The sequence below is a fragment of the Mastigoproctus giganteus genome, chromosome 3, assembly GCF_048544385.1.
Source record: "Mastigoproctus giganteus isolate SK-2022 chromosome 3, ASM4854438v1, whole genome shotgun sequence".
NCBI lineage: Eukaryota > Metazoa > Arthropoda > Arachnida > Uropygi > Thelyphonidae > Mastigoproctus > Mastigoproctus giganteus.
The window spans coordinates 26,011,527-26,033,822 of NC_143577.1; the positions used below are offsets into that span (position 1 = coordinate 26,011,527).

The 22,296-nt window shown below is 34.6% G+C and overlaps 1 protein-coding gene across 1 annotated transcript in view; it reads right to left on the bottom strand.

Moving 5' to 3' along the window:
* Nucleotides 1-661: 661 nt before the first annotated feature.
* Nucleotides 662-22,296, bottom strand: part of Sin1 (SAPK-interacting protein 1) — a 280,080-nt gene continuing 258,445 nt past the window's right edge. Inside the window, exons 12-13 of the mRNA XM_090369928.1 lie at nucleotides 8,633-8,764; nucleotides 662-876 (exon numbers count right to left, since the gene is read on the bottom strand). Of these exons, the coding sequence (XP_090226054.1) occupies nucleotides 662-876; nucleotides 8,633-8,764 (347 nt within the window). The remainder of the gene's footprint in view (nucleotides 877-8,632; nucleotides 8,765-22,296) is intronic.

The window sequence follows — 22,296 nt, forward strand, 5'->3', positions numbered from 1 at the left end:
AAGTGAATAATGAAAATACAAGAAAAATCATGATTTTTTAATATAATAATCATTTTACATGGGTTGTACATAATGATATTCATGCACTTCTTGATTGCTTATTTATCTTATTTTAACTGCTTGCTCCTCGTTGTATATATGGTTTTTTCCTCCCCTTCATGATTGTAATTTTTGGCATAAGTGAGTTATGAAAAGTCTGTCATGAATTTTTCTTGATATAACATTCATAGCATATTTTAAGTTCTTTTGTCTTCAATAACAAACCTGGCCTGCATGCCATTCATGATTGGTACACTCAACTTTTTACTTACTATATACAGTCATTAAATTGATAGTTAATCTTTATTAAATAAAGTTTTATATTATAACCGTATACTATACTTTATAAATTTATTATATACATTACTTATTTATAAGTAATGTATATAAAGTACCATTTTATATACATTACTTTTCCAAAGTATATACATTATACACTTTTATAAAAGAATTTTTATAAAAGATTTGTAGGTTGGCAACTTCCAAACTCTATCCATATTATCTAATCAAATCACATCTCCTATCATATTCTTAATTATATCAATGAGATATATATATATATATATATATATACACACACACACAAAAGTATATATACAACAAAAGTATATACACACACACGTTATGAGAAGCTAAGTTGACTTTTATATGATTTTCTTTGGGATTTTTGCTCTTTCTGGGATTGATATTCTTTATAAACAGTACTTGAATGCATGTCCAAGATCAGCCGCAGTTTATTAATAATTTCTTGTGCAGTCCGTATATCTGTTTCAAATATGTGACTTTTATATCCCTGGCCAGTGTGACATACCAACTTTAACACGGCTTTACCTATATCTGGGAGGGGTTTGGGAGAAGAAAAAATGGCATTATTCATCAGAGATTTCAAATAAATATGTTGTTTAAAAGTAAAATGAGAAATCAAAATTTATCTATAACTATATAATAAGTTAAAATAAATAAATAAACATGCCGTGTTTCATAGGCCAATTTACATATTATGTGGGCTGAAAAGCAAGTATTAATGATGTGGGACTTTTAAGATTTACTCCAATCTTTTATGGGATTTTAACTCAAATTTCTCCAAATGACAAGTGGAAAACCCATTATATTATAACAGGATTAAAAAATATGAGTAAATGGGCTGAATACAACAAAGACTGAACTGAATCAGGATAAAGAACCATGCAAAAATTCTTTGAAACTTTCTTGTGTATATACCATATCCTAAAATTTCATTACTTCCTATAGCACCTTTTCCCCACTTTTTCTTACTACTGAATATATCATGACTACTCAAACTAATAGAACAAACTTATCTGCAAAAATATCTAAACCTCCCAAACACTTCCTCATTCATTTCACAAATATACGTGGTCTCAGTTCCAATCTCAATGACATCCATTTGTACTTACTGTCTGCCAAACTGCATATATTTTTTCTGACAGAATCTCAGTTATCCTAATTATTTGCTATATAATTCCTTTTTCTTCGAAGGTGGTACTTTAAATATATCCTCTCTGATATTCTTAGTAATTTGGAATTTCCTCTTTTCAAACTTCTCTGGCTAAAAACCTTTCTACCTTCATTCTGTCAAATTCCACTAATCACTTGGAACTCTTGGACTTCCTTTCTTTGAAGCTCGACTTTTTCCAGTCCAACTTTCCTAACAGTCAGGTAATTTTTCTTGGTGATTTTAATGTTCGAAATATCAGCTGGCTTCAGTTTTCTAGTCACATGGACCCAGCTGGTCAAGATGCTGAGGCTTTTGCATTTACTAATGACCTTGCACACATTGTTTTACCTACCAGAATACCAGACAATCCTAATCATACAGCCCTTGGTCTTTTTCTCACAAACAACCTTCTAAGTACATGATCAAGGTGAGTGATCTAGGCACCTTAGATCGAAATTTTTTGATAGTATCTTCTCCAATGGAGCCTTTCTTTTACGGCCATTCGCAGCCTCTTGTTTGGCATTACAAGAATGCAAAATGGAATGATCTGCAAGATTTCTTTTCTTCTTTTTTTTTGGCTGGATTGCTGTTTTAAATCTTCTGATGTCAATGTTACTCAGATTTTGTCAGTGAAATTATTCTTGTAGGGATGAAATTCTTTATTCCACATTCCAACTTAAAATCGCATCCTTTATCTAAACCTTAGTTTTCCAACAAATGTGGTAAGGCAGTTCAAGCTGCTGCGTATTGAAATTGGCTTACATCCCAATCTCCATGATCATTTTCTGCACCACACCTTTTTCTGTATCCACCAGTTTGTCACAATTGTAAAGCAGTTAATAAGTCAATAGAACATTTTGAACAGGCTAAAAGTAGAAAAATTGCTTCTTTTCAAAACAGTAGTCAAGCATTCTGTTCTCTTAACCAAGTTATTGGCTGCAAATTTTGCCAATTTCTGTTCCCATCTCTATCAAAACCAAACGGTTCCATTACTATCTCAGCTAAAGATAAATCTCATCTTCTGGAATCCTACTTTTCTTTTAACTCTTGTATTGATGAGCTTGGTAAAACACCTCCTATCATTCTCATACACTTCACTTAGTGGCTCCTGTAGCCTTCTATCAAAAGGATGTCAAAAGAATTTTGAATACCCTTGATGCCAAGAAAGCTTCAAGTCCCTGATGGTATTTTTCCACTTGTTTTCAAAACCTGTGCTCCTGAGCTTACTTCTGTTCTGTGTCACCTTTTTACACTTTCTTATTCCACTGGTGTTTCTCCGTCTGTTCGGAAATTGTTCATATCCAGCCAGCCAGTTTCTAAAAAGGGTGACAAATCCCTCCCATCAATGTCTATCCATTGGTAATATACTGGCTTATGTTACCCATATATGGATAAATATGATGGAAAAGTTTGGTGAAACTCAAGCAGTTGCTCTTGACATTTCAAAGGCTTTTGATTGTGTTTAGCATAGAGGTCTTCTAAATAAGCTTCCATCTTATGGAATACTGACTGTTTTTGTAATTGGGTATCCAGTTTTCTCTCTGACTGCTCACTGCGGGCAATGATCAATGGTTCTCTGTCTTCTAAATTCTCCACTAATGCTGTGTTCCCCAAGTTCAGTTCTTTCTCCACTCATTTCTTTGTGTATTAATGACCTTCTTCCACTAGCTGGAAATCCTATTCATAGTTTTGAATAGGATTTCTGATTTCTGATCAACTTTGATGATTATACATTGCATTCTACCTTCTAGTTTGAGAAACCCTGTTCTGCACAAAAAGCTTCTAGTTCTTAAATATCCATTACCAATTCCTTAAATGGTGATCTTCAAGTAATTCTTCAATGGGACATAGATAACTTAAATTCAGTCCTGCTAAAACTCGGTCCTCTCTCATATCTATCAAAAAGAATTCTTCTGCTCCTATGCTTATCTTCAACACAACTCAGATTTCTAGACAAGATTACATATCTCAATTGGGGATTACTCTAACTTCTAATCTCTCTCTCTCTCTTTGTATAAATACATCACAAACATTGCTTCTTGTGAATCTAAAAAACTGGGTTTTCTGTTTTGCTCTCAATTTTACTTTTCTTCTGTACAAATCTCAAATTTGCCTTATTATGGAATACTGTTTTGACATTGGAGCAGGGCCCCATAACCTCTTTCAGAGTGATAGACTCCATTCAAAAGAGGGAAGTGAGGTTAATTAATGACACCTTTTCCTACAAAGTCCCTCCACTCTATCTCATAGAAGTTCTGTTTCTGCTGCATGCCTTTTCTATAAATATTTCCATGGGCACTGTTCTTTTCCAAACCAGTCCGAACACATGCTACAACCAGTCAACGAATGTTATTATTATTTTGCAAATTATGTTGGAAAACTAGTAATAAATCATTTTTATTCTAATAAAATGTTGCATCTCGTAAAATTTGCCTGCATAGTCAGTTGAATGAGAATGTGTGAGACAAATGAAAAACATTCTGTGGTGTGAGTGAGGTACTACATTGAAACCCTAATTTCTTAACCTTCAATTTCTTTCTGTGAAATTATTTGAAGTCAGCTGGTTACCAATTTCAATTCACTTGATACACCACTTTCAGTTTTACTGGAAGTTTTGAAAGCATTTGCAATAACTCAGTAGCACACACTCTTTGAGTGACTGGGGTTTAAGCCCCTGACTGTTAAATACTGTTGATCTGCCAACTTGCATTGGACCAGTTTGGTAGACTATGGTCCATTTCCCTCAACATGAATTGTTGAGAAGGGTTCCATCCTGCAGTGGGTTGATAATGGCTGCATTTTACCTTTTCTTTTTTTTATCTATGTCATATTCTGAATAATTTCCTCAGTCACTGCAAATCTCTGACTTTTTGGGAGGGGAGAGGATTTAAAGGGAGCTAAATCTAGCGAGTATGACAGAAGGAGATGGACCATGGTGATGGAGGGCATTACAAGAAATTTTTGAATGGAAAGTGCAAAGGGGCATTGTCAAAATGCAAGTACCAATTCCCTGAAGCCCATTTTTCTAGCTGTTTCCTCCAAACATCATTATATAATTGCCATAGAGCTGTTTCATAGTACTTCCTGGTTCACAGTTTGATCAAGTGGGAATTCATAATGAACAATGCCCTATGAGTTAAAAAAATATAGTCCCAGATTAATGTACCAACTGTGTGGTATTACACTGAGGGCACTGGAAAATTAAAAAGACTAGGGGGGGGAGTAATTGTGCAGTCAGATATGAAGTTCTCTGAGCAATGCACACAGGCTGCCAAGACAGCTCATTGAGTTTTCTCTATGATATACACATACAGAAAAGTTCCTGTACACATATGTGTACAGGAACTTTGCTAGCAGGGACAAGGAAGCGATTATTAGTATTAGTAATGGACATATGGTGCAAGGAAGCCTAAGGCTTATGCTGCACTGCCAAAAAAAAAAAAAAAAAAAAAAAACAGGAGCAATAATAATAAAATAAAATAAATAATTAATAAATAATAAAAGAAAAGGAAATGTGAAAATTTCATCCTCATTCATTTTACTTTTGCCTCTCCGAGCCTTAAACACCTCAATCAGGTCTCCTCTAAGATGCCTAGTTTCCAAGCTGTGCAAGCCCACATATTTGAAGTCTTTCCTCAAATGGATGCCCTTTTGCCAATCTCACCAGGCAAGTTACCTGTCTTTGGACCCTTTCAAGAAGCTCAATGTCTTTTTAGTTGCTGTCTCCATACTTGAACACAGTATTCCAATGGTAGTCCGACAATAGCCTTGTATAATGGGATTATGATGCCCTTATACCTACTAGCAAACATTTGATAAATCATCAATAGGACACAATGGACCTTCCTTGCAGTATCTACAATGCTCGGAGAACTTTGTGTCTGACCATATCATAACTCCCAAGTCCCTTTCTTCCACTATTGACTTTAGTTCAACTCCACCAAGTGATAAGTTATTTTGGGGTTACTGTTCCCCAGGTGTAAGATCTTGCACTTTGCTGGATTAAAGCAAAGCACACTTTTCTGACCATCCCTGAAGTCTATCTAGGTCACTCTGAAGAAGCTTGGTGGTGATCATCAACTACTCTACCAATCTTTACATTATCTACAAATTTATAAATAATGCTCTCTATCCAGAGGGCATTATTTATAAATGCCCTCTGGATAGAGGGCATTTATTGCTAAAAAAATAGTACGAGAACGCTCATTGATTAACTACAAATAGTTACCTATGCTTTTTTTCATTTGCAAAAATAAATAAGTCAAAGATTAGAATATTTGTTCAGTATTTATTTATAACTATTAGATAAAAATTTCAAAAGTAAAAAATAAAGACAAAAAATTTTAAAAATCAGAAAAGAAAAAAACGAAAACAAAAACTCCAAAATAATATAAAAAATACTGTTCAGAAGAATCATAGAAATTCCCATACAATACAGGATCGATTAGGTATTCTTGCGTGACTGCCCTTTTTGTTTGTTGGTCAGCAGCAGAATGATGAGACTGCAACCAAGTTTGGACATAAAAATGTGGATTTTATAATTCTAATGGTGGACCGTGTAGTTTAATAAATAACAAAGATTTATAAAAAAGTACTGGAATGTTGTTCCGGTGCGTTCCAGCCCGAATATACCACTGCCTCTATCCCTTCATCGATGTCATTCAAGAAAATCAAAATAACAGTGGTCCCAATACTGATGTCTGGGGACCCCCACTTCTTCATTAACCCAATCTGAGGAATAACCATTTATCACAATCCTTGCCTCCTGCCCTAAAGCCATCCTTCAATCCATCTAAGGATTTTCCATGTGATTCCAACCTGTTCTAGCTTATAAGTATTAGTATTAGCAATGACCACATGGTGCAAGAAAGCCTATGGCTTATGCTGCACCAGCCAAAAAAATAAAATAATAATAATAATAAAATAACTGCTCATATGGGACTGAGTAAGATGCTTTGCTGAAATCTAAATAAACAATGTCGAAATTATTCCCTAAATCTAGCTCATGAGTGACCCTGTCAAAATAGCTAGTCACATTTCTTAAACATGATTTTCCCTTACAAAAACCACACTGTATATCCTTCAGAATTCCATTTCTATCTAAATGATCCTGAATTCCACCTTTGATCATTGCTTCCATGATTTTCCCCACTACAGAAGTTAGACTGACCGGTCGGTAATTTCCCACTACACGCTTAGAACTGCCCTTACATATTGGAGATACATTGGCACTTTTCCTATCCAACAGAATCTCTCCTGAGTCCAGTAATGCCCTCATAATTAGCCTCAATGGTTCAATGCACTTATTTGCTGCCTGCCTTAAAATTATAGGGTATAATGCCATCAACCCCAGGAGCCTTACTCACTTGTAGGCTCAAAAAGTTTTCATTAAATAATCATGAAATTTCAATATCATTAATTACATATTTATTCCATTGTATAAAGCAATGGTTAGGATGTATCATAAGTACTACATACAGGTCTTGAGGCCTCATTTTAGGAAGGATGTAGACCTGCTGGAATTGATGCAGAGAAGGGTAACAAGATTGGTGAAGACAATGAAAGGGTGGTCTTACCAAGACAGGCTTCAGTTCTGCAAACTGCAGCATCGTCAGCCTAGGCACCTGCAAGGTGATCTGACTGAAGTTTTTAAGGCTTTAAACAGATTGAGCAAGCTCAATGCTGATGGGATTCTTCCTCTTGCTCAGACTACAAACATGGGGGGGGGCATAAATTCAAATTGAGGAAGGATGATTGGAGGATAAATATGAGAAGGTTTGCCTTCAGCCAGCAGGGTGGTTGACTGTTAGAACAAATTTCATCTGGTGTTCTGGAGGTGAACAGTTTGAATAAATTCAAGGAAGAACTAGAAAAATTATTGGAGGGACAAATGAGTGATGTGGGAGGTTTTCCCTCTTGTATCATATACCAGTAATAATAATAGCAATAATAATAATAATATGATAAGAATGACCTTCAAATTTTATTGAGACTGTCTTGGTTTCTTGGACTTTGGAGAAGAACAGGTCTTCCATTAAGATGACAGGGCCTTTATTTTTGAGTCATAGCTATACACCTATAATTCATCACCAGCAATAATGGAAGAAACAAAGTGTGTACAGCTGCAGTGCACTGATGACGATGCTGATATGTAAGGACTCACCACTCCCCATGATTATCAGTGCATAAACCTGGATGAAATACATCACATTCCCAAATCTTGTATTAAAGCTGAATTGACATGTCATGTAAGAAATTGCAGTTTCACTATCAATTTTGTGGATAGTTAAATCGTTAAAGTTTGATTACTCCTGATTATGAAAACAAGCGATTGAATTATTAGTTTCTAAGGCCAGAGGGAGGACTGTTGTCAACAGACAAGCATCTTTCTTTAAACTTTGCAAACACTGAAAGGTCTGTGAACAACACATAGTGATTTCTCCAAAAACTGACTTTAACATTTTTCTGGATTTTACTTTTCCTTAATTTGAAACAAAATTTTATGCAAATTCACTGCTCAGAAAAAATGCTCATTTTAAAATGTGATAAAACACACAAAGCACCTTCAACTCAATGCTTGCTAATTCAGACTGACTGCAGATAAATAGGTAATTTATCTGCAGTCAATCTGCCACCAAACATCTTGCATAGGTCACAAATTACTACGATACCGCAATTTCAAGATACAAAGTCAGTCTGCAAACTTTTTGAGTTCCAGGACTGACTTTGTCACACCTCGTAGCCAACATTATAGAGCATGGACCTGGAACTTTATTGTAATCTAATATTTTAAGTCCAAATATAGTTTCCTCTGGAAAAACACTTTTGTAAATGCTGAATAAATAGTGAGACAACTCGAGCCATTTTAATTCAAAGATTGAATTATTTGGTCTCCTCCATTTTGACATTTTACTGTTGAATATCAAGGTATAACCCTTTATTGATTTTGGATGGCAGTCTGTGTGACACACATTTGGATGGCAGTAGAGCAATAGACATAAAATTAGAGTATCTGTAGCGTTTATTGTTACATGTTAGAGTAAACACTATAAAAACAATTTATATTTCAGCAGAACTTTATGAGTAATCACAAGTTAAGAGATATTATAAAATAACAAAATCTCTGAAAACACTTACTGTATTTTTTTGATACAAGTTCAGAAGAAGCAATATCCTTCACTTTGTATGTGAAAGCTTTATGTTTAGTCCAAAACCTTGATGTTGCTTTCTGCAAAACAGGAGTAATTTCGATCTTCTCTCCAGATACCTCTGTTAAAATGGAAAAACAAACAATTAACATTTTAGCTATACACAGTAATTCTATCACTACAAAAAATATTTGCAAAAATATAGTAGACATCACTTTATCATTAAATTACAGTATTTTTTTTTTTTTTAATACTTTTCTATATTTTTCCTCTGAATAGTAATAAACATATTAAAATTTGTCTTCTTGAGAAGGAAGCTAGAAAATTTTTAATTTTTTTTTGATTTTTTAGTGACAGCCCCAAACATAAAGACACTAGAATCTATAGTGCTTAGTACCATGTATGGGTTGAAGACTGAGGAAACAGAAGATACTTGTGAATTTCTGAAGATTGTAATTTTTGGTAAATACATGTGAAGAAAGTTTCATTCCAGAAAGTGGAATGGATAAATCAGGAAGAGAAAAAGTTGGTTCTGTCAGTTTGGAGACAGTGAATGGATGCTGACTGGTTGCATATTCAGACTTATTTTTGGAAAGAGTGTGGGGAATTACAGTTGCCACTTCAGAAGAACTGGAAATGTAAGTCTATATATTTGGAGGTATCTATATAAAAGGCCCATAGCAGATATTAAATGTCTTCATAGACAACACAGAGTGGAGATTTCTTTTCATTATTTATATTTCCCTTTCTCACTAACATGACAGAACAATCAAATTTTTATATTTTTAATAGCTAGCTGATGTGTAACCTTCAGTAATGCTATGTGACTGCCACATCAAAAGTTCTGGAATTAAACATCTGGGTTTAATTCTAGAACTTTTCACTTGGGACTGAGTTAGCTGCCCTTATATAGAGGTTGGGGGGGGGGGATCTAATTTCTCCAGGATTATTTCATCACATAGACCTGCAAACCAGTCGATAAGACTGGTTTGCAGGTCTTATCCCATCTTACACAATTATATTGTAGTGATTCTAGAGACCTACCCTTCCCCATGTAATCATGGAGCAACTCTATGTGATGGCCAACCTCCATATCAGAGATAACAGTGATGTGATAACTGATGCTGATGCTTGCAAAATGTTCATTCTGAAAACTTTAATGTCAATATCATCTGCTCAAAAATGCTAATTAAAATTAATAAATCACAAATTTTTGGAAATTCTTTCATCACCTGCTTAGCAAGCTTAAAAATGTTAAGAGAAATACTGTATTTCAAATTTTACAATGCTATCAATATTGTGATTTTCAGAAGTATCATTAAAACTTACTGAGTAATAAAATTGTTACGTTTACCACAGTACAAAGGGTACTAGGAAAGTTTTGCAATACAGCTTTGTTTATTTAATTTTTTCAAAGTAATTTCCTCTACATTCAATACACCTCTCCATCCTCCGAAACCAATCTTTAAACCAGTTCTGCCAAGTTTCACTAGGGAGTAAAGCACACTCGTTGTCCCAAGCCCGTAGAAGGTCCTCATCACTGGAAAACCGCCTCCCTTTTAGCTTCATTTTCACATGCGGGAACAGTGCAAAGTCGCAGGGAGCAAGGTCTGGCCTGTAGGGAGGGTGCTCGAGAAGTTTCAGTCCTGTCGTGGTCAAATATTCGGTGCAGGCTTTGGCGCGGTGAGCTGCAGCATTACCGTGATGGAGGTACCAGGTGTCCATTCTTGACTTTGGCCGCAGGTTCTTCATAGATCCAATGACTTTAGGCAGGCATTGTTCAGTATACCACTTAGCTGTGACTGTCTTCTGCGTGTCCAAAACGACACGTTCCACAATTCCACTCGATTTGAAAAATACAGCTATCATTTTCTTCTTTACAGATCGGGATTTTCTGACAATTACGGGTGTGTCGTCATCATCAAAGACCCAAACTTTGTTTTGAGCCTTGGTCGGCAGATCGTAATAGTACAGCCAAGTCTCGTCACCTGTCACGATGTTGTTCACATACCGAGATTGTCCCTTATCAAACTTTTTTAACATCTCCCGGCACCAAGTCACACGTCGTGTCATCTGCTCTTCAGTCAGTTGATGCGGCACCCAGAGAGAACAAAGTTTCTTCACGTGCAAATGATCTTGCAGAATCGAACGAATTGCTGGTGCATTTAGGCCCAAAGTATCCTCTATCTGTTGGTAGGTCACTCGCCTGTTTTCGTCAAGCATTTTCCTCACAGCAGTAACGTTTTCCTCCGTAACTGACGTTCGTGGCCTTCCCGGCCTCTCAGAATCCTCCAGAGTGAAATTTCCCCTTTGGAATTCTCTATACCACCTGAATATCGTTGTACGATGTGGACAATCATCATCTAGTGCAAGAGTCATTTCTTCTAAGCACTAGTCTATGGTTAAACCATGCACGAAATTATACCGCATAACTGTCCTTATCTCATTTCGTGACCACGATGCCATCACAAGCACTTTACACTCTCACTACTAATGAATAACTGAGCCCATCGACTTGGCGCGGCGGCTACTATGCACGTATGAACATGTCTCAACATGCAGCAACAAGCAGCTTCCTGTGATTCATTGTTGCGTCATATTGCAAAACTTTCCTAGTACCCTTTGTACGACCATTGTCATAATCACCATGACTTCTTGAATAACTGGTATCAGAATGCAATGTTGTCCTTTTGCATTTCACTGTATTATGGTTATCATCACTTAAACTTAGGTTAAAAGTACTTCAGATATACATTTACTAATTATATTAATTATTAATTTACTAATTATATGATACTATTAACATTTCTAATATGATTCCTGTTTAGCTTTCTGTGATAGTTTTCTAATATACACATTTTCTTATATATATATATTATTATTAATCTTTTCAGTGTATCAAGATTTCTTTTCTGTATCTTAACTCCATGTCTATTAAATAAATCAATGTGTGATTGAAAGACAGAAAACCAATTAAAGGCAAAATAACACTGGTTTGTAATATTAAATATTATTAACAATATCATTTAGCTCACATTATAACTGTGAAATAATGTATGTTCTGATGTTTCAGAATTATCAATTCTAGAATTTCAGTTTATATCAATAAGATGGGGCCTTTTTTGTCATATACAGTAGAATCCCTCCTACCTGGTCTCATTTTAACTGGCCATATTTTTGTTGATATTTTTCAGTGAATCAGATTTCCAGTGTCGTGGGACCAGCAGGAAAACAAAATTAAAAGATTCTGGTAACAAGTACAGTGCACCGTAACAATCTTCGAACTTTTTTCACTTCAGTTAGTCTTTGGTATCTGTGCCATTTGGATCGCAGTCCCTCTGTGTGTACATATTTTCATCTTTAATTTTTGTTTTTTCAATTACGTTCGAGACTATCAAAAATGATAGGCTCGAACAAGCGTAAACGGAATGTGTTAACTATTAAAATAAAACTAAAAGCGTTGTAATGTACCGATAATGGCGAACCTGTAAATCGGATATGTAAAGAACTGGGTGTTGGAAAAAGTACGGTGAGTGATTGGCAGAAAAACCAGAAATCCCTTCAAGACTTCAGTATGCAAATAGAATCAGAAAAAGTGCTCTCAGACAGGTGCACTATGAAGAAGTCAAAAAATGAAGTCGTTGATGATGCATTATGGATATGGTTCATGCAAGAATCCTAAAGAGGAACACCTCTTAGCAGGCCAGTTTTGAAGAAAAAGGCAGTACACTTGCATAAGAAAGTCAACAGCAGAGAAGAATTCTTAGCCAGTGAGGGATGGCTTTCATCATGGAAAAAGCACCACGGAATTCATTATCTAGATGTTTGCGACGAGAAATTGTCACCAGATCAAAATGCTACAAGTGAATTTTCCGAAATATTTTTAGATGTTATACAGAAGGAAAATCTTACTCCTGAACAAGTCTACAATTTGGATGAAACAGGCATAAATTTTAAGCTTCTTCTGACGAAAATGCTAGCAGTACCGCAAGAAATATTCACTATTGGTTTCAATATGAATAAACAGATAACCACTGTGGCCCTTCGTATAAATGCTGCTGGGAGTCACAAACTGCCCCTTTTCCATTGTAGGAAAGTCAGCCATACCAAGAGCATTTAAAAATGTAAATTTCAGTGCTCTACCAGTTTATTACAAAGCCCAGAGTTTAGCTTCGATGGATTATTTTCTATTTGAAGAATGGTTTTCAACTGAATTCGTTCTAAAAGTTATGGCACATTTAACGTGTTTGAAATTACCGCTCAAAGCTGTTCTTATCCTTGACAATGCTCCAATGCATCCCATCGACCTATCTTCTGATGACATTACATCTTTGGTGTTACATTTGGTGTAACCTGGCATTACATCTTTGGTGCAACCTATTAGTCTGAAAAGGAGTTACAGAAGAAAACTTTCTCAGAAATTCTTGAGAAGATCGCCAATGAAAAAATGGAACTCACTGAGGCCCTTAAGAAAATTAATATCAAGAATATCCGTTAGCATCTTGAAAAATTAATTACAAACTGTGATCTGAACAAAGAGCCATACACTGAGGATCTGACAGATCACGACAACATTGCTCTGCTTAACGATTTGAAACAATTATCAGAATTCAAAGACCTGGAAGAAAGAGACATCGATAAATGGCTTGTAGGCGATAACATTCTAGAGCAGTTTTTCTCAACCTTTTTTGTTCGTGTATCCCCAAAGAACCATGTTCTTATTTTTGTATTCCCATATATATATATGTCTACTATATTTTACTACAAGTAAACCTCTACACTTGAATTGCAAGTGCTTACAGTGAGTTAAGCTTTTTGTACTTATATAGTAAAACAGATGATAGACCCCTTTTATGCACATGTTTTGTGTTGCACGACAAATTGTCGAAATACAGACATTTATTCTCATTATAATATCGCTTCTACAAAAGCAGTGTTTAAAATAAATACAAACATTTATTCTCATTATAAATAACAAATATTAAAAACTTTTAATATTTGTTAATAAGAAACAAAAAAATTTTTGTTTCTTGTTAATCTCTTGTGTACCCCTTGGGGAGCTCCCATGTACTCCCAAGGGTACACGTACCCCCAGTTGAATAACGCTGTTCTAGAGAATGAAATGTTAACAGATGAAATTATCAAAGCAGTTAGTCAAGGAGAAATGGTGGAAGATGAAGAACCAGAGAACCCAGAAGCTATGAGCAGAGTTAAAGATGACAAAAGAATAACTCACTATTACAGCAAGATAATTTATCTGCCATTGATATAATTCTTATGAAAAAGTGGCATGATTTTGCTTCAAAAAATGAATTTAAATCAAAAAGACAAATGAAGATTATCGATTTTTTATCTAAGTAAATGTTTAATAAACATTTACATACAATATACTGTATATATATTTTTTTATTTAATTTACAACCTATAAATGGTATTTTGCATGTGTTTTTGGATTAACTGGCCATTTGTTTATCTCGCCTTAGGTCCGGTCCCATAGGGGCCAGTTAATCAGGAGTCTACTGTGTAATATATATATACGTATATATATATATATATATATATATATATATAAGTGTCACCAATGAAAGTAAAATAAAATAAAAATAAATATAGATGGAGAAGTTATTAAACACAAAATGCCGAGCCTAGTTGAAGAAAAAAAGAGAAAAAGAATGTTAAGAACCTATATAAAAAATTAAGTAGAATTAAATCTGAATTAATGCCGAACATATGTACAAAAGCTGAAAGAAAAAGAGGGGAGGGTAATAGAGATAAAAATTATAAAATAAAAATTATAAAATAAAAATAAAAATTATAAAATAAAAATTAAAGAATTAAAAATTGGTACATAGATCAGGTATTTCATCAGGGGGCTGCACCTGATCATGTACCAAACACTATGTTTCCATGCAAACTCATGCTGATGGAGAAGCTATAGAAATGAAATGGATATAAAAAAAATGAAATGGATATAAAAATTATTTTTTAAAATTTTTTTAATCTCCAGAAACATGAGTGAGGTAGCCCCAATGCAGTGTATTTAGGGGCGCCTCCGTAGCCAGGTGGGAAGGAGCAGCAGTGCGTAGCACACGCTTCTTGATTAGACCGGGGTTCGAGCCCGTCACCACCAAATATGGAGGATGCGGAAAGGTCAGGGAATGACCACCGCATATCCCGGAGCAATATGGCCTTAGTTGCTAATGCTCCTAAAAAACCAAACAAACAAACAAACAAGCAGTGTATTTAGATTAATAAATTAAGTAACGTAGTGTATTTAGAAATAAATTGAGTCGATAGTATGTAAGAACGCAAACGCAGTGTGTTTAGTTTAATAAATTAAGTAGAAAGTGTGTAAGAACGTAAGTTTAAATTAAAAGTGTGTAAGTTAAATAATAATGAATAACAAGATAGCAGTATAGAAAAAGGAAGCAATGCAAGGTAGGGGAGGGAAAAGAAGTTAAAAATATAGAGGCGAAGATAGTGAGAATAAGAAAAGTGAGAATGTCCGAATCACCCTCGTATTACACTAATAGTTCAATGGACAGAAAAACGAAGATCAGAAAGTAGAAAGATGTAAAGAGAAGGAAAAGAGTTTAAAGGATACTAGGCAAGCTGGGTGTGTAAGTACCCAACCTCATAGAGAGGGCCTTGGCTGTGAGAGTGTTAGTAGAAGTGGAAATTAATACCGCTAGCTTGTAGTGTATATTTTGAGTGATAGACATGAAATATAATAAAAAATATGAAGAGGAGAAAAATTAAATACATATGATATTTGGCAGAAATAAGTTGAGTGAAATATAATCAAGAAATGAAGGTACAAATTTGCGATCATGATTAATAAGATACAATTATGCGAATATGATTAATAAGAATGGAATGTAAACAGAGGGAAAACTATGACAACGATGGTGTTATAGTTTTAAATAAAACCAACATGCAAATTTTCTAGATTTAAGTATTACTCTAAATAGTCCTCCTCTTCGTCATAATTTGGAACTATTCGACAAAAGATGCGAATTTAATTTTAATATTATCTATTTAACAAATTGGAACTCGAACATTTCGATTAAGGTTCATAAAAATATAATCTACACACAAATTATCCGTTTAGCTAATATTAGTAGCAATCAATCACTTTTCGCTGGTGCTTTAAATGATCTTTATACCAGACTTCGCAATAATGACATTCTTATTAATTTTTTAAATTTTATTATAAAAAATCTCTCTGATTTCATTAAAGAAAAATTCGGTTTCACCATGCTCCACCTTGATTAGGGTTAATTCGATACCTGTATAGTTGTATAGTTGTACATTTGAATGGTGGTATTTCCACTGCTTGGAAAGTGATCACACATAATGACTTCTATTATGACTTCTATTAGAACGATGTTCGTGTTCTTTCACTTCCTAAGTTTTTCTTTTCATTTTTTGTAATTTAATATCAGTATTTATTTATGTCCAATCTTATTTTCTCTATTTTATTTTAACCACAGAGGGCTCCCACAGTTCTTCTCTTCTGAGCAACTCCACCATCGTTGTCATTGTTTTCCCTCTGTTTACTTTCCATTCTTATTAATCATATTCGCATAATTGTATCTTATTAATCATGATCGCAAATTTGTATCTTCATTTCTTGATTATATTTCACTCAACTTATTTCTGCCAAATATCATAGGTATTTAATTTTTCTCCTCTTCATATTTTTTATTATATTTCATGTCTATCACTCAAAATATACACTACAAGCTAGCGGTATTAATTTCCACTTCTACTAACACTCTCACAGGCCAAGGCCCTCTCTATGAGGTTGGGTACTTACACACCCAGCTTGCCTAGTATCCTTTAAACTCTTTTCCTTCTCTTTACATCTTTCTACTTTCTGATCTTCGTTTTTCCGTCCGTTGAACTATTAGTGTAATACGAGGGTGATTCGGACATTCTCACTTTTCTTATTCTCACTATCTTCGCCTCTATATTTTTAACTTCTTTTCCCTCCCCTACCTTGCATTGCTTCCTTTTTCTATACCGCTATCTTGTTATTCATTATTATTTAACTTACATACTTTTGATTTAAACTTACGTTCTTACACACTTTCTACTTAATTTATTAAACTAAACACACTGCGTTTGCGTTCTTACATACTATCGACTCAATTTATTTCTAAATACACTACGTTACTTAATTTATTAATCTAAATACACTGCGTTGGGGCTACCTCACTCATGTTTCTGGAGATTTAAAAAATTTTAAAAATAATTTTTATATCCATTTCATTTTTTTTATATCCATTTCATTGCTATAGCTTCTCCATCAGCATGAGTTTGCATAGAAACAGTGTTTGGTACATGATCAGGTGTAGCCCCCTGATGAAATACCTGATCTATGTACCAATTTTTAATTTTTAATTTTTATTTTATAATTTTTATTTTTATTTTATAATTTTTATTTTATAATTTTTATCTCTATTACCCTCCCCTCTTTTTCTTTCAGCTTTTGTACATATGTTCGGCATTAATTCAGATTTAATTCTACTTAATTTTTTATATAGGTTCTTAACATTCTTTTTCTCTTTTTTTCTTCAACTAGGCTCGGCATTTTGTGTTTAATAACTTCTCCATCTATATTTATTTTTATTTTTATTTTACTTTCATTGGTGACACTTATTTATATACATGTATCCTGTTTTGCTGCTTTGCGCATTCAGGTACACGTACTGTTTTTCCTTGTTTTTTCCTTTTTTTTTTCCTCTCTTCCACTTCTTTGTTTTCATATATATATATATATATATAGTATAAATAAAAGAAACTGAACACGGAAACAATATTAGCATTAGCATTAGTAGAGGTATATGATGCAAGAAAGCAAGCTTATGCAGTATCAGCCAAAAAAAAAAAAAAAAAACCCTTCCACTTCACCCCTCTGTTCGTTTGAAATACCTGTCCAGCTGAGCCTTAAATTTATTTAGGCTATCAACTTCCACAAGGGATGGAAGTCTGTTCCACCAACCAACCACCCACTGGCTAAAGGCAAACTTCCGGACATCTATTCTACATCTGACTTTCCTCAATTTGAATTTATGCCCTCTCAGGTGATTATTCTGAGCAAGAGGCAGTATCCCATCAGCATTGAGCATGCTCAAACCATTCAAGGCTTTGTACACCTCTATCAGATCACCTCGCCGGTGCCTAGTCTCCAGACACTGTAATTTGCAAAACTTAAGCCTTTCTTCGTAAGAGCAACCCTTCATTCCGTTCACAAACCTTGTTGCCCTTCTCTGTACTCGTTCCAGCAGCTCTACATCCTTTGCCTGACCATTACCTTATACAAGGGAATAATCACCTCCCTATCCCTGCTAGAAAAATTCCTGTATATCATTGATAAGACACCATGAGCTACTCTTGCAGCATGTCTGCATTGCTTAGAGAACTTCATATCTGCCTACACAATTACCCCCAGGTCCTTTTCATTCTCTTACCACTGTCAGTGTAGTACCACAGTTGATACGTTGCTCTGGGGTTGCTGTTTCCCATATGTAGTACTTTACATTTGTCAATGTTAAACTTCATTTGCCACCTCTCAGCCCATCTGCTCAACCTTTCCAGATCCTGTTGCAGCAGCATAGCGTCAGTAGCATCCTTAACAACTCTGCCAACCTTTGTATCATCTGCAAACTTGGACACTAAGCTTGATATACCATCATCAATATTATTTATAAATACAGAAAACAACAATGGACCCAACACTGAACCCTGAGGGACTCCACTAATAACATTAGTCCACGATGAGCAGTGTCCATTAATTACCACTCTCTGTCTTCTGCCACTCAACCATCCCTTTATCCATAGCAACAATTTGCCACCAATGCCACACTGCTCCAATTTGTGCAGCAGTCTTCCATGTGCAACAGTATCAAAACCCTTTCTAAGATCCAAATATATAATATCAAAGTTATTCCCTGCATCCAATTCTTTTGTGACTACATCATAGTATCCAATCAAATTGGTCAGGCAAGACCTGCCCTTAACAAAACCATGCTGTGTCTGAGGTATAACTGAATTCTTGTCTAGATGATCCTGCAGTGCTTCTTTAACCAGTGCTTCCATTAATTTTCCTGGAACAGAAGTTAAACTCATAGGTCTATAATTACTTGTGTCAGCCTTTGATCCTCCTTTGTGAATTGGGGTTACATTTGCACATCTCCAGTCTGTGGGTACCTCCCCTGGTCCAAGGAAGCTCTCATAATTATGGCTAACGGATTGCTTACTTCCTTTGCTGCCTCCTTTAATATAACTGGATAGATCCCATCCACCCCAGGTGCCTTTCTTGTATTTATCTTCAACAATTTCTCCTCCACTTTACTCTCAATTATTACAAGATCATCTAGCTCACTGCCAGTGTTTACTTCATTTATGGCATTCCCCTTCCTGAATAACTCCTCATGTGTGAATGTAGATGCAAAATATTGATTTAGTTTGTTAGCTACCTGAACAGGATCATCAACAGTTGAACCATCGATATCAAGTGGACCAATCTGATTCATCCCCTTCCTTCTAGAGTTTACATAAGTAAAGAACTCCTTGCTGTTTTTCTTTGCATCCCTTGCCAAAAGATTTCTCGTAATCTGCCTAACCTTATTTGTAACTTGGTTACAGATCAACTTATATCTATCATAGGCTTCTGTGTCACCCATTAATTTATATGTATCCCGTGCATTTCTCTTCTCTGCCACATGTTTCATTAGTTCATCTGACATCCATTTAGGCCTAAACCTTGAACAATATTTCTTTGTTGGTATGTAAAGCCTAGTAGCTTCCAAGATTAATTCTTTGAATGCTTCCCATTTTGAATCCACTGTTGGTAACATCATCAGTTGGTCCCACTATACAGAATTTAAATACTGTCTCAGACCTCTGTAGTCGCCTTTACAAAAGCAAAAATGTGTGTGACTTAACAATGTGGCATGAACTTGTTGGCACTAGCATGGTGATATCCTATGCTATGCTAAATGTTAGTGGAATTAATGCACAAGTGATCTACATAGGAAAAGAAAAAGAAGTAAAGAGCTGCAGACTCTTCCTCAAGCAATTTTCTGTGGAATTAGTGGCTGAGGAACTTCATTGGAGGAGCCAGGTCCCTCGAGTTGTAACTTCCTTTCAACCAAGGTTAGAGAGTACTGAGCCTACTACAAGTGCAGAATGGGAAAGCAATTGCAAGCAGTGCACTAATTGTTGGCAAGGAACAGAGAACCAGACTGACAAGGTATATTTACATAAATTGTAAGCAGTACCTCTGATTAGAGCATGCAGAAATGATATGTGCATCATGCTCTAAAAAAGCAATGTTCCATGAACAAGAAGACGAAAAAAAATTTTTATTTTTTAAATATTTTATATAAAAAATTTCTTAATGTGAAACTCATGTGTATGTTATTTATGAATAAACTAAGGTGATTTTTAAACATAGTCTAATTTTTTGATATGAAATCTAGTATGTATCTGAGAGATACATTGCCACCAACTATGTTTGTTTTGCTGATGCGTCCAACTTAGGGTTAAAAAGGTTTAATGTAAATTTTGAAAAATGATTTTCCTTTCTGAAGCTGACAGTGCTTTTCGACCATATGTCATGATCACAGGAATGAAAATTGTGAAGTATGTGAGCTTGAAGAATCTTGAATAGAGAGATTGTCTTCGCACATGTGTGTAAAAGACCAAAAATCAGAGATTAGATATGGATGGTAAACGTTAATAGAATTCTTGTGTAATTTAATTTCGATGGTTTCTGCAATTAATAGTCTTGTATAATTACGTTGGACACCAAGTCCAATAAACTGAGGATGTGTACTGTTCATGCTTCTTGTTCAGCAGCATCAGAATTAGTCTTTCATGCCGTTAATGAAAACCATACGTTTTTATTTGAGACCAAAATACTTAGTATCCAATGTAATTATACGAGACTATTAATTGCAGAAACCATTGAAATTAAACTGCACGAGAATTCTATTAATGTTTGCCGTCCATATCTAATCTCTGATTGTGGTCTTTTACACGCATGTGCGAAGACAAATAATCTCTCTATTTAAGATTCAAGCTCACATACTCCGTAATTTCCCTTCCTGCAATCACGACATATGGTCGAAAAGCACGGTCAGCTTCAGGAAGGAAAATCGTTTTTAAACATTTAAGTTAAACTTTTTAAATTAATTTTTTAAAATTGTTTTTTGAATTTTTAATTATTTTTTAAATTGTTTTCAATAGATTTTTTTACTTTAATCATTTTGCATTAATCTTTTGTACATTTTAATTTCTGGAGAGTATCATACAGAAAGTCTTCTACAAATATTGATATCAACGTAGAACGTATTGAGCATCATAGTTCTGTTATATACTATCAAGTTGTAATTTGCTTTATGCAGTCCCCACTTTTAACCTCTGTTATTTGTCAAGCTTTTAGTTGATCACCTAAACTCTTCTGTAATATTAGATTTTTTGTATTTAAATTTAATTTTGCAAAAAAGTGATTTTTATATATATAAGACTATGGTTCGGTTCCTTCCTTGATAAAGTATATAAGACTATTCTTTTCTGGTACTGGCATTAATAATGGCAAAGGATGGAAGGGAGCAAGCTTATACAGCATCAGCCAAAAAAAAAGCAAAAAAAAAAAAAAACTTCCCATAATTTTTCTAGTTCTTCCTTGAATTTATTTAAGCTATCAACTTCCACAACAACAGATGGAAGTTTATTCTAGCATTCAACCACCCAATGGCTAAAGGCAAACTTCCAAACATCTATTCTGCAACCATCCTTACTCAATTTCAGTTTATATCCCCTCATGTTGTTTGAGCAAGAGGAATAATCCCATCAACACTGAGCTTGTTCAATCCATTCAAAGCCTTAATCACCTCAATCAAATCACATTGTAGTTGTCTAGAGAGTCCAGAAGCTGCAATTTGCAGAACTGAAACCTTTCTTGGTAAGAGCACCACTTTTTTCCCCTCACCAATCTCGTTACTCTCCTCTGTGCTCGTTCCAGCATTTCTACATCCTTCCTAAATTGTATGCAGTAATCAAGATATGACCTGACCATTGCTTTATACCAGTGATTTTCAACGGGGGTGCCACGTAATTTGGGTTTAAGTTACTCAAACTTTACTATTTTTTTTAAAAAAATTATGTTTATTTCAATACACAAAAGGTGTACGGTATCTTTTTAATTTTGTGGTGATCTCTAATTGATGTTTACTTAGTACCTCTATATAAAGAATAAAATTATTATATATATACATATAATTTGTATTATGAATTGTAATTTTGTTTATAGTTATATTATTGTAATAACTATCATATAACATATACTGTATTTTTTTTAATATTATTTATATATACACAGTATCGAATCTAACAGGCAGAAAATTGAGGTGTGCCAAAAAATAAAATAAATTACTTAGGGGTGCTGTTATGAAAAAAAGGTTGAAAACCACTGCTTTATACAATTGGTTAATAATCACTTCCTTATCCCAGCTAGCAAAATTGCTTTATATCATTGACAAAACTACATGAGCTGTCCTGGGAGCCTGTTTGCATTGCTTGGAAAACTTCATATCTGACTGTACAATTACTCCCAAGTCTTTTTCATTTTCTACTACCCTG